This window comes from Heliangelus exortis, chromosome 4, assembly GCF_036169615.1.
Source record: "Heliangelus exortis chromosome 4, bHelExo1.hap1, whole genome shotgun sequence".
NCBI lineage: Eukaryota > Metazoa > Chordata > Aves > Apodiformes > Trochilidae > Heliangelus > Heliangelus exortis.
In genome coordinates, this window is record NC_092425.1 from 34,874,766 (window position 1) to 34,885,086 (window position 10,321).

Here is a 10,321-nt window from a genome sequence, read left to right on the forward strand (position 1 = left end):
AGCCCTCTCCTCCCTGGACTTCAGATTCTCACTACAGCAAACAAACAGCTAATCCTAAAAACACCAGATTGCTGCAATACCTGCGGGGTGGTTTATGTAGCTTTGTGTGTGTGTGCACTCCAGTAACAATGTACAATAAAAGAAACAACACTTTTAATTCAATTAGGTTTTATTTTGGATATTAATGTTAACATTTTAGAAAATGGAATCACAAGGCTTTGGAATGAATGCTTTTTTAATACATAAAAAAGTACTAATAACTACGTATCAGCAAGGAGTCATGCTTTTTTTTTCTTATTCTTTACTTTCTTTCTGAAGAATATAGCATGCTTTATAGCTGATGTTTTACAGATGCCCATCTTCACCCTCTTTAGAGTTTTCTGTCTTTGCTTTTTGTCAGCTCTGTAAAGCAAAAAAAGGAACATGCAGATTAGAATAAAATGGGAAGGTATTCCTCCATTAGCCTGTATTTTAAATAAACTGTCCATGTAAGTATATGAAGTCAGAAGTACTGTCAAAAGAAGTAAAAGGAACTTGTACTCCATCATCCAAGTGTTACTACATTTCATCTTCCTAAACTGTTCATCCACTTTACTGCCAGTAATTATTTTCTATTCATGTACTTATTCAGCATTTAATTTTAAACTCATGTAGAAAACTTCAGAAATGCCACTAAAAAAGTACAAAAAAGTACATACAGACTATACAGACTTTCAAGCTCAATATATAAAGCATTAATATATACGAGGCAGGTTTAGCATGAAGTACGTAAAACTTAACATTACAAAGGCTTCCAGAAATAATACAAAACCTAAATATAACTACCAAGTGGGTTGTTTTCTTTCTCTGACAGAGGATATATTTCAGTGTTTTGTGGTATGAACACTTTTAACAAATAAAATATACAGATGTTTGTATTAGAAAAAGAAACTTAAGTTTATCCCCTGCAATAAGTCAGCAAAAAATAACCAATGACCTGAAAGTCAGTCCAATACAACACACACTTGGCAGAAATAATGGATGAGTCCTCATGAATTTCTTTTAGAATCCTTTCTAGCTTTTTAAGCAAAGAGAAAAAACAGTAAAGGAGGGAATTTTTAGAGAGACATGTAAAATGAAATATTCCTAGCTTTTAGCTTTAATGCTCCATAACCAAAACTCATTAACATCACAGCAGGACATAAAGCAATACACCTCTAGTGTAGGCATTGCAGCCATCTGATAAATCTCTTGATGCTGGTCCACGAAGTTACCAATCTGAATCTCACTTTGCAACAGAGGTACATCCTTTGGGAGGAAAGATTTGCATTTCCACTGCCACAGACATTCAAGCAAAGAATCACAAACAAATCTACACACTATGGAGAGGAAGTTACAGAAGTGTGGGCCAACTATCCCAAAGTGAAAAGACTGAATCAACCCACTGGATCAGCTCCTAGCAAATCCCCTTTCCTCTTTTCAGTTAGTTTGATCACATACATTTTTATTTTTACTGTCTTCTGATACATACAAGATACGTGCTTGTGTATGTTACAGAAGCACAACCATGGCAGAATAGAAGTACTTAATATCACCCTCATTAACACAGATCTTACATGGCAAAGATACAAACCATACCACAGAGAGCCCCTGAATTACAAGGAAAAAACAAAAAGACACCACAACAAAGCAGAAGAGACAGGAAGCAATAAAAACACTGTAGTGAGTTTTTTCTGCCCTTTTAAGAGGTGTCTGTAGGGTACAAAAGTGTTTCATTAATTTTGAATCTCCTTGACAGAGCTATCCCGTGCACCATTCATGTTTGGGATCCATATAGATACTTTTTGAAAGAAAAGCCACAGTTAAGGAACTGGGAGCCAGGGTAAGTGACCTGCCTGTTCTCTATCGTATCCTCCTTCAGTATATCCTCCCCAGCAATACAGCAAGTGAAAGCTGACATCAACACACAAAACCAAAAAAAAAAAAAAAAAATCATCTTTTTCTAAACTCTTCCCATGAAATAAAATCTAATCTCATCTTAGTGCTATCTTTTATTATATTAATGCAATATCACACTTACTGGCAAACTGTTCTGGTGTGGGAGAGACTGGGGCAGGTGGTACGTTTGTGCCCTGCCTTGCCACAAACAAAACATCCAGCAGCAGCCTTCTCACAGGAGTGGTTTTGAAGAGCACAGCAGTTGCAATTGTTGCAGTGAAACCAAGCTGCAAAACAAATAGCATGATTTACTCTTGAAAAGGTTCAGAAAGATTATCTGGATGCTGTATTATCAGGTTTTAAAATTTGTTTTACAAAGATGAATGTAGTCAGTTTCAGGTCCCTTATCACATTCTATAAGGCAGCCAGGTACTTCTTCATTAGATACACTGTGTAACTATTGCAGTGTAACTGAATTATTTTGCCTTTAGATATATCATCCAGTAGGAACTCCTCATATAAAAAATATTCCAGATGTTAAAATGGACTTTACAAATAGCAATTTCTGTCACAAAAATAACTGCTTCAGCTATTTAAACACAGCTACAAATAAACTGCATTTGCAGATAATTTGATAATGCCCTCACAAATAAGATAGTAATTGTCTATGTGTTTATAAAATTCCAATGAAAAAGTTCACAAAATCAGGGAACAAATGGCAAGTAAGTTTTCCTATAAGAAATGTAATTGGATTTAGTACATCTTGACAAGATTTTATCAGATTTCTACATAGTGTAAATGTACCTAAGTTATCAATTGGCAACTCGTCTGAAACTGACATTTTTCCTTTATCTCTTTTGAATTATTGCATTTTAGTTCTTTTACAGAGTATTTTTTCTTCTCATTCATCATCCCAGTTTCTCTGGATCATAGCTTTAATAGTAAGTGTATTTTGATTTAGAAAAAGTAATTTTATGTACTTACAGGGTTTTACACATTTTTTGCAAAGAACACAGTGTTTCCATCGTCTACCATCCTACAAAAGATGAATAAATGCAGGTTTGTTAAAAAAAACCTAACACTGAATCAATCTTAAAACTGAACTACTGATGTACAGTCCCCATTATTTACAGAAACAACCCCTCTGTAGGAAGGACTCTTAATTTAAAGCAGCAGTCCTGAGAATCCATGACAACAGCAGCAAAATGGCTGCACTCTGAAGCTGGCAAGAAAAATTAGAAGACATGTCAAGAGACCACTGATGAAAACAATGTGGTGTAAGTGGCAAGTAGCAAAATTTTCCTGTCATATTTCCAACACAAAGGAATTGGGGTAACAGAAATTAATTCCCAGCAGGCTATGAATTATGTCCTGTGAAGTTATTAGTAAGTATAAAAAACTGAACTGACTGGGGGTTTCCCAAGGAAATAAATATCAGAACAAGTTTTTAAAAGAGCAAAAATTATGGAAGTTATTTGACTACTGCTAAAAAACCTATCCCAAAAAGAAGTCATAATACTTACTTTTGATGTACATGAATTGCATAGCTCACAGTGCTGGTTACCAGAACTAACATACCGTTGACATAGAGCACAAAACCTGGAAAAAAACATTAAATATATTGGTCCACGGTTTGCTCAAGAAATGCAGATTAATTATATACAAGTTGAACAATAAGCATAAGGATGGCAAAATTACTTTGAGAAATTAAAGATAACGGTTTTGATGCATAAAATCACCACTTAGGACCAGGGCCTCATAATTGTTCAGACACAGTACATCCAAAAGTAAAATTCAAGTGTTTGAATTCAAATTAGCAACAATATCAGCAGGAAATCATGCTAATTCCATTCCTGATGCTTCTCACAGGGTTGATTTTATTAGACACTGTCTCAACCACGCTGATTATCAGCTGCAAATATGTCTCATATTTCCTATAGACTGAGGAAAAATGCCAAAAATGTAAACCTCTTTTTAGGTGCCCAGGTCTCCTATATATTGTTTAAAGAACATGTGACCATAGAATGAGGCAGAAAAATGTGCTCTTGAGCTGGGGATCCAAGTTAGGCTTGACAATACTGAACAGCACCATCTCCATGTCCTTTAGAGACTTCATCCCCTAATTAAGAACCAGCAGAGTCTTGAGCATTAATATATCTTACCTGTAGCCCTCTTCTACAGGAAGTACAATCATACTTGGGGCAAGGTTTGTGAAGATACGGACAGGGGACTGTCTCCGACCTGTCTTGCCATGTTTATAAAGTGCATGATTATCATAGTCTACCTAGAAAATAAGACCATAGAAAGAGTGTTCAACTGAATGCTAAGTGCAAAGAGAACTATTTGCATAGTTATTATCTTTATTTGTGCCTTATATAAAAGGCTAACTTCAAATTACGTTACAAATTCTACAGCAAGTATTTTGTCTCATTTATTTTTAAATTTGTGCAACCACGGTATCAAAGCTAAACTGTTTTATTTATTCCTTTTTGTTCTTCTGCATGAGATCTCTGAGGTAACACTGCAGTTGTTTGTTCTACAAAAGAGCATCTCTTAAAAAGAAACAGAACTATACTGTTTGTCTAGCTGGCAAGAACTGATGTACACCTTAATTTATCTCAGAATAATTACAAAGTTGCAAATCCACCCAGCCCTGCTTTTTCCAGCACTGCATTCCCAGACTCATCACAAAAATTCTCATCTAGCAGGAAGGCAGAGTCTAGCCGAGCATGAGTTTCCAATTTTCTTCCAAAAACTTCCATTCTGTGAGACACAAATATGTTGTCCACAGCACAAATATCAAATATTATGCATATATCAAATATTATGAGAAAACAAAACTCTAACGTTATGGATGTCCATACCTGCACTCTCAAAAGCATTGATGTACACACTCTTAAGCAGTTTACAGAACAGATACAATATTGGAGAAGTTGATGACAGATTATTGCCTTATAATGGACAAAATAATTACATAATTTCTTATCATTCCATTGCTATCATTTTACCCTGGTCCCAGCTACTGCCATTTCAGCATCTGGGAAAAATGAAACACTCTGCCTCTCCCCTCTGCAATATGCACCTGTCAAAACTAGTGCAAATTCTGTCACAGTGAAAACCTGGCAAAAAAATGAGTTAATGGACAGATGACAGATGAGGTAAAGGTATATAACAAACTGCAAGAGTGTGACAAAATCATCAAAGGTATGGCTAACACAAACACAGAATCTGGGGTTCACATGATGAGCACCACAGGGTTTGCAGTGCCCCTGATGCAGTCAAAATTGAAGTTCAAGAAGGTGTCCCATGTGCCTGTTGGCACATGTGCCTGTGGTACCATCCTGTCTGTTTTCATTGATATTCCTGCTCACATTGCACAGGACAGATGCTCAGGGTTCAGCCATACCTGATAATCCAGCATACTGAAGGTTGGGAAAAATTCAAGAATACGAGATTCAAAGAAATATGGAAATATCCAGAACATGGGCATCTCTGGGTTTTTATGACCTAGAAATAAAAAGATTTAGGTGAACTTTAAGGAAAAAAAAGGTAGATGAAGCAAAACTGACAGTAAATGTTCTGAATACAAAAACAGGGATATGTAACTCAGGCTGAAAGCAAAAACTTGGTCTTTTAGGCAACAAAAAGTTTTGTCACCTGTGGAGCTGTAAGCTCCCCTCTTATCACCTCCCTAGGCTGGCAAGAAGTGGTACTGGTTTGATAGCTTTTTCTTCTCCCCCTTTAAAGTCCATTTTAATTGCAAAGTAGATTTTTAAAAAGAATTGTAAAAAAATCTTAAGAAAGAATTAGCTATTATTAAACTAAAAGCATCAACAGAGCAAACTGGATATAACATAGTCTGTCTTTAGAAATTATAACATGAATGCAGTCACATTCACCTGAGGAGAAAGAATCACAGGTTTTTAAATAGGTAGTTTTTTCTTACAGTGATGTTATGGCTCAGCCCACCTCTCTGGATGTAATACATACCCACTTTTTCTGTCTCTGTCCACATGGCCATCAGTTTTTTAAAACTGGAAGCCAGTGCTTCCACTAAACCTCCAAATGGGGGATCAGTTACCATAATGACTCTTTCACCTTTGTCTTGATACAAGAATTTCCTACATGTTTCACAGGCAGCCTGTAAGAAAGAGATTAATTTTGAGAAATACTGATTCAAGAACTGTAAAAATACTTATAAAATTATTACTTTAGAAGTTTCAACTTCAAAGATGAAAGTTATTTCCTCTTGTGGAGGTTAATCTCCTCTTGTGTAGCATTTTAAAAAAGCAGAACTAGATTTGAAGCCCTGACAAGGACTACCCTTTAGGTAAGGTATCAAGGACAGATGCAGTTCAAATTTAAGACAGTCTTCTTCCAAAGGGTATCAAACTTAACTTGGAAAAAAAAGAAAGAAAAGCGTAGGCTCAGAAATACATTTTACTTATGCCCTCTAACTTTAGTTTTATTCTGTAAAGCATTACCAAAATAATGAAAATTTATTCCAGGCATAACTGGTTATAAAAATATAAAAATTATAAAAATATACTGTGTGCAAATTCTAGTGACCCAACCTGGACTTTACAATTAAATCAAATACAAACATTTATTCGCTGCCATCTCGCATTATTCTCTCAGCTGTTACTTAGATTCTACTGCATTCCAAAAATAGATTTTTAACACTGATATGTATTCAAAAGTGCTGCAGTTCAGTCCTTGAAGACCCTGCAATACAGAGTCATTACAGGCGTCACCTTTTTGCACCTTGAAAGGAACATTACAGTGTTTATTATGCAGATGAAGAGTCCTTTAATTTTTACTGAAAAATGCAAAACTTAGAATAGAATAATTTTTTTCAAAAATTCAAAGGTAAGGCTTTCAGACTAGCCTCCCATTTTATTCTAAACAATTCCTTTTACTCTCAAGATCCTGTTCAAAATTCAGCTTTATAATGAAAAAAAATCTGATAATTATCAAGACAGTGTGAATGGCATTGCAATTAAACTTTTTTATACAAATCATGGGTGGCTTACTGATAACTGCAGAGGAAGAACAAAGAGTGAGCAAGTAAAGTATCAGGACAAAAAGTTTGAAATCAGTATTTGGAATTGAAAAAGCTTCACTAAGTATCTCACTGCAGCTGCAGGTTGCCTAATTAACTCAAATTTAAGCAATCTGTGTGACATTTAAAAAGAAACAAGAAATTCACCATTTTTTTTTAAACTGTGAAACTAAATCAACCTCATGACAAGGTTAACCTGTTGACTTTGCATGCCTGGAATAAAGCAGAAAGGAACTCACTCCTTTTCCCTCCCACCTCAAGTACCACTGAACAAGTCCCAGCATCAGCTGGACTTGTAAAAGCTGGGAATAAACCCATTTATTCTCTTGTAGGAACACAAGAACAGGGCTAATGAATACTTATATGTGGCAGGGACTTACCCTAAACTGTCATTTTAATAAAAGCAGAAGTGTGTAACATCAGGTATTATAACTAACTTTATCTTGATTTTAATCAAGTGGGAGAGAATAACTGAAGAGGCACTGTCACTCCTTGATTTCCAGAACTGTTGACCACTTCTGTTTCTTGATAGCTGTTTTCTATTAACTAGTCATGATTTTCTAACAGAATTCTTCATCAATGATATGTACTTCATCACAAAGCACTCCAGAAACACTTTACCTTACCTCTCCACCAAAAAAATAATGATTAAACATGTTGTAGTGGCAGAATTCATCCTCTGTGTAAAACTGTGAATACCTGTAAAATAAGTTTTATAGTAGTAGAAAAAAAATAAACAACTGCTTGCCTGCCCTAGAGGGCATTTACAGTGGAAACAAGGCCTTAAGAAAAACATCTTTGGGTTCCCATTACTGACAACACATACCAAAACTGGGAATTATTAAGTACAATTACTGTTCTTATATACTGGGCAGCATTTGTATTTGTGTGCAGGAACAGAGATGCAGACACAGGAAAGGGTAAACCACAAATCAACCTTCTAAAGCAGCAAGAACACAAATCTTTGTACATACTCTTCAAACAGATAAACAATTATCAAAACCTACCTGAAATCAATATCTAGCAGAAGGCTTCTAACCCTGAAATCTTCTTCTTGTGATGCCTTAGTCTGGATCATTTCATGAAGCCTGAAGTGTAATTGGAGCAAAGAAATTTAACACACAATCACTGGCTTCAGAAAACACCTTGCAAGACAAGAATGCCTGGCACTTTACTAAACCTAAAACCAAAAAGAGAAAATGGAGTAATCTGAATTTGGATGATTCCATTTGGCTAATATTCAGTTAGAAAAATATGTTAGTCTTAAAAAATGAGAAGGCAGCGGAGCCTACTGGATCACCATAAACTTAAAAATAGCCCAAAAATAAGCAAAGAAACTCACTGTATGTTACATAAGAAACAGAACAGGACATTTACAGTGTATGAGTGCACGTGTTATTTGCATTCTTCTCCTGTCTCTTACAAGCTCAAGGCAAGACCCCACAAGATTTTTGGATAATACCAACCAACTAAAGCATAGTGAACCTCTTACTATGGGAGAATCTTTTGATTATTTAAACATTAGTGAGCTGCAAGGTGTTTCAGACAGCAGTATTTGAGAGTACCAGTCCTGACTGACATACCGAGGAGTTCCAACAGAGAGCACTCGTCTGAATCCCAAAGCAACAATCAGATCCAGCAGGAACTGACAACTCCTGTCTGCAAACAGATACTGTGCATTTGTCTTTTTATTCTCCAGGGGATACAGAAGTTTACTGGGAGTCTTTAACTGTGCAGTGGAGATATCACAAAGGAACTGGTGATCCGAGTGTTCTTCCCATTCAGCTGGCAACAGCAACTGTTGGCATTCCTGGCAAAATCTCCTCTTTGATAATGGCAAAAGGACAAAACTCCTATACCTTTAAATACAAAAGACAGCAAGGAACAGATTTTGAAAAAGCTGGTATAAAGCACAGGGGAGCCATGAAAGGGGTTTAGTATTTTGTAAGAGCTCAGACATTTAAGCATTTTACCATTGATTCTTTTGACAATCCTTTACTATTGCAAACAAACATCAGGAGTCATTTTTTGAATTTCAACTGCTACTGATTTGTTGTTAGCATGTCATGAGCAAAAATTATACATACAAAGAAAAAAGAAGATACAGTTCCCAGGTTGAAAATACCATGTTTAATTAGATGCTTCATGCTATTTTCTTCTTGCAGTCAACCAGTTCTTATTTTTCCAAACTCCTCTGGCACATTTTTGTATTTTAAAGAATCCTGAAATATTATCAATATTATCAATAAACTTTTACTGCTGGATTTTCACTGAAAAATACAGAACAATACCTTTCCACATTCTGCCTGTGTGTAAAAGAAGGCTGATGATTTCTGTTATATTCCTCACGAGCTGCAAGCCTGGTTTCTGACACCTGTAAAATGTATGTACATAAAAAGTCACAAAACACAAAGCAATGCTCTTGTGTTGGGGATTAAACATCAGTATTAAAAAGGGTGAATCACAGAAGAAATGCTTTAGTTGTGCTGCACAGGAGAAAAATCACACTCTTTGGACTGTAGTTGCAGAGGAACACCCATGACTGCAGCACAGAGACATGCAGTGTAACAGCACAACCTGATCACCTTGTGAATTTAAACTGTGCAAAAAAATAAACAGAAACATTCCATTTGTCTACCACAGGTAGCAAAAACTCAAGGAAAAACTCAAAACATGATTATGATGAAGACAGAGAGAGATACAGCTTCCATCCTGATGCACGCCAGCAGATGCACTCTCTTACCTTCTCATCCTCCCACTGGAAAAAGTTACAGTCTTTTCTATCCCTACAAGCTGAACAAGCATAAAATCTTCGTCCCTCCTCTTTCCCTTGGCCGGTCTTTACAAACAGCAGAGCAGGCCCTAGGGGACAAACGGAATACGAGGACACAAGGGACATCAACAGTTGTTTTGAGGCCTTCACCTCAAGCTCCCAGAACAAAGCATTAACCAAGGCTGCCGAAACACACAGCCCTCCCGGGGGAGCCGAGGAGGCCGAAGGAGACGAGCGACGGAGAAACCCAAACCCCCCCATCCCCGGGAGCCCCGACCACCTCAGCCAGGCCCTCCAGAGCCCCCGCAGTGCCCACCCCCCCATCCCCACCTCTCCCGGGGGTCCCGGCTCACCGTGCGGGCAGCTGGGAGCTCCGGGTACCAAACCCAGCAGGTCCAGCCCTCCCGGCTCGGCCCGCTCCGCATCCCCACAGCCGCTTTCCGCCATGTTCCCGCCAGCCCTCGGCGGATTAAGGCGGGCAGCGCCCCCTAGCGGCGCGGCGGACTCGGGGTCAGGAGGCGGGAGGGGCGCGGGGAGATCCCGAACCCCACGGGGACCCCAAAAGGACA

At 37.5% G+C, this 10,321-nt stretch overlaps 1 protein-coding gene across 3 annotated transcripts; it reads right to left on the bottom strand.

Moving 5' to 3' along the window:
* Positions 1–151: 151 nt before the first annotated feature.
* On the bottom strand, positions 152–10,212 carry ZCCHC4 (zinc finger CCHC-type containing 4). 3 transcript variants are annotated; one of them, XM_071743816.1, is made up of 14 exons: positions 10,106–10,212; positions 9,723–9,841; positions 9,271–9,353; positions 8,563–8,838; positions 7,987–8,067; positions 7,606–7,678; positions 5,908–6,058; positions 5,324–5,424; positions 4,080–4,201; positions 3,441–3,516; positions 2,902–2,953; positions 2,060–2,204; positions 1,821–1,932; positions 218–402 (listed from the first exon to the last, which is right to left on the bottom strand). In XM_071743816.1, the coding sequence occupies exons 1-13, from the start codon at positions 10,197–10,199 to the stop codon at positions 1,842–1,844; spliced, it is 1,464 nt and encodes a 487-aa protein (XP_071599917.1). In that variant the 5' UTR covers positions 10,200–10,212; the 3' UTR covers positions 218–402; positions 1,821–1,841. The 3 variants fall into 3 exon arrangements, with proteins under 3 accessions (XP_071599916.1, XP_071599918.1, XP_071599917.1); XM_071743815.1 differs by lacking the exon at positions 1,821–1,932 and having other exon boundaries at positions 152–402; XM_071743817.1 differs by lacking the exons at positions 1,821–1,932; positions 9,271–9,353; positions 10,106–10,212 and having other exon boundaries at positions 152–402; positions 9,723–9,843.
* Between the last annotated feature and the right edge of the window lie 109 nt (positions 10,213–10,321).

Excerpts from the sequence above, each read along its gene's own strand:
- ZCCHC4 (XM_071743815.1), bottom strand. The coding sequence starts at position 10,199 with ATGGCGGAAAGCGGCTGTGGGGATGCGGAGCGGGCCGAGCCGGGAGGG. Across the intron at positions 4,202-5,323 it reads TCAGTATGCTGGATTATCAG|GTAGACTATGATAATCATGC; the intron begins GTATGGCTGAAC and ends CTTATTTTCTAG. Across the intron at positions 3,517-4,079 it reads CCTGTAGAAGAGGGCTACAG|GTTTTGTGCTCTATGTCAAC; the intron begins GTAAGATATATT and ends GTTTTTTTCCAG.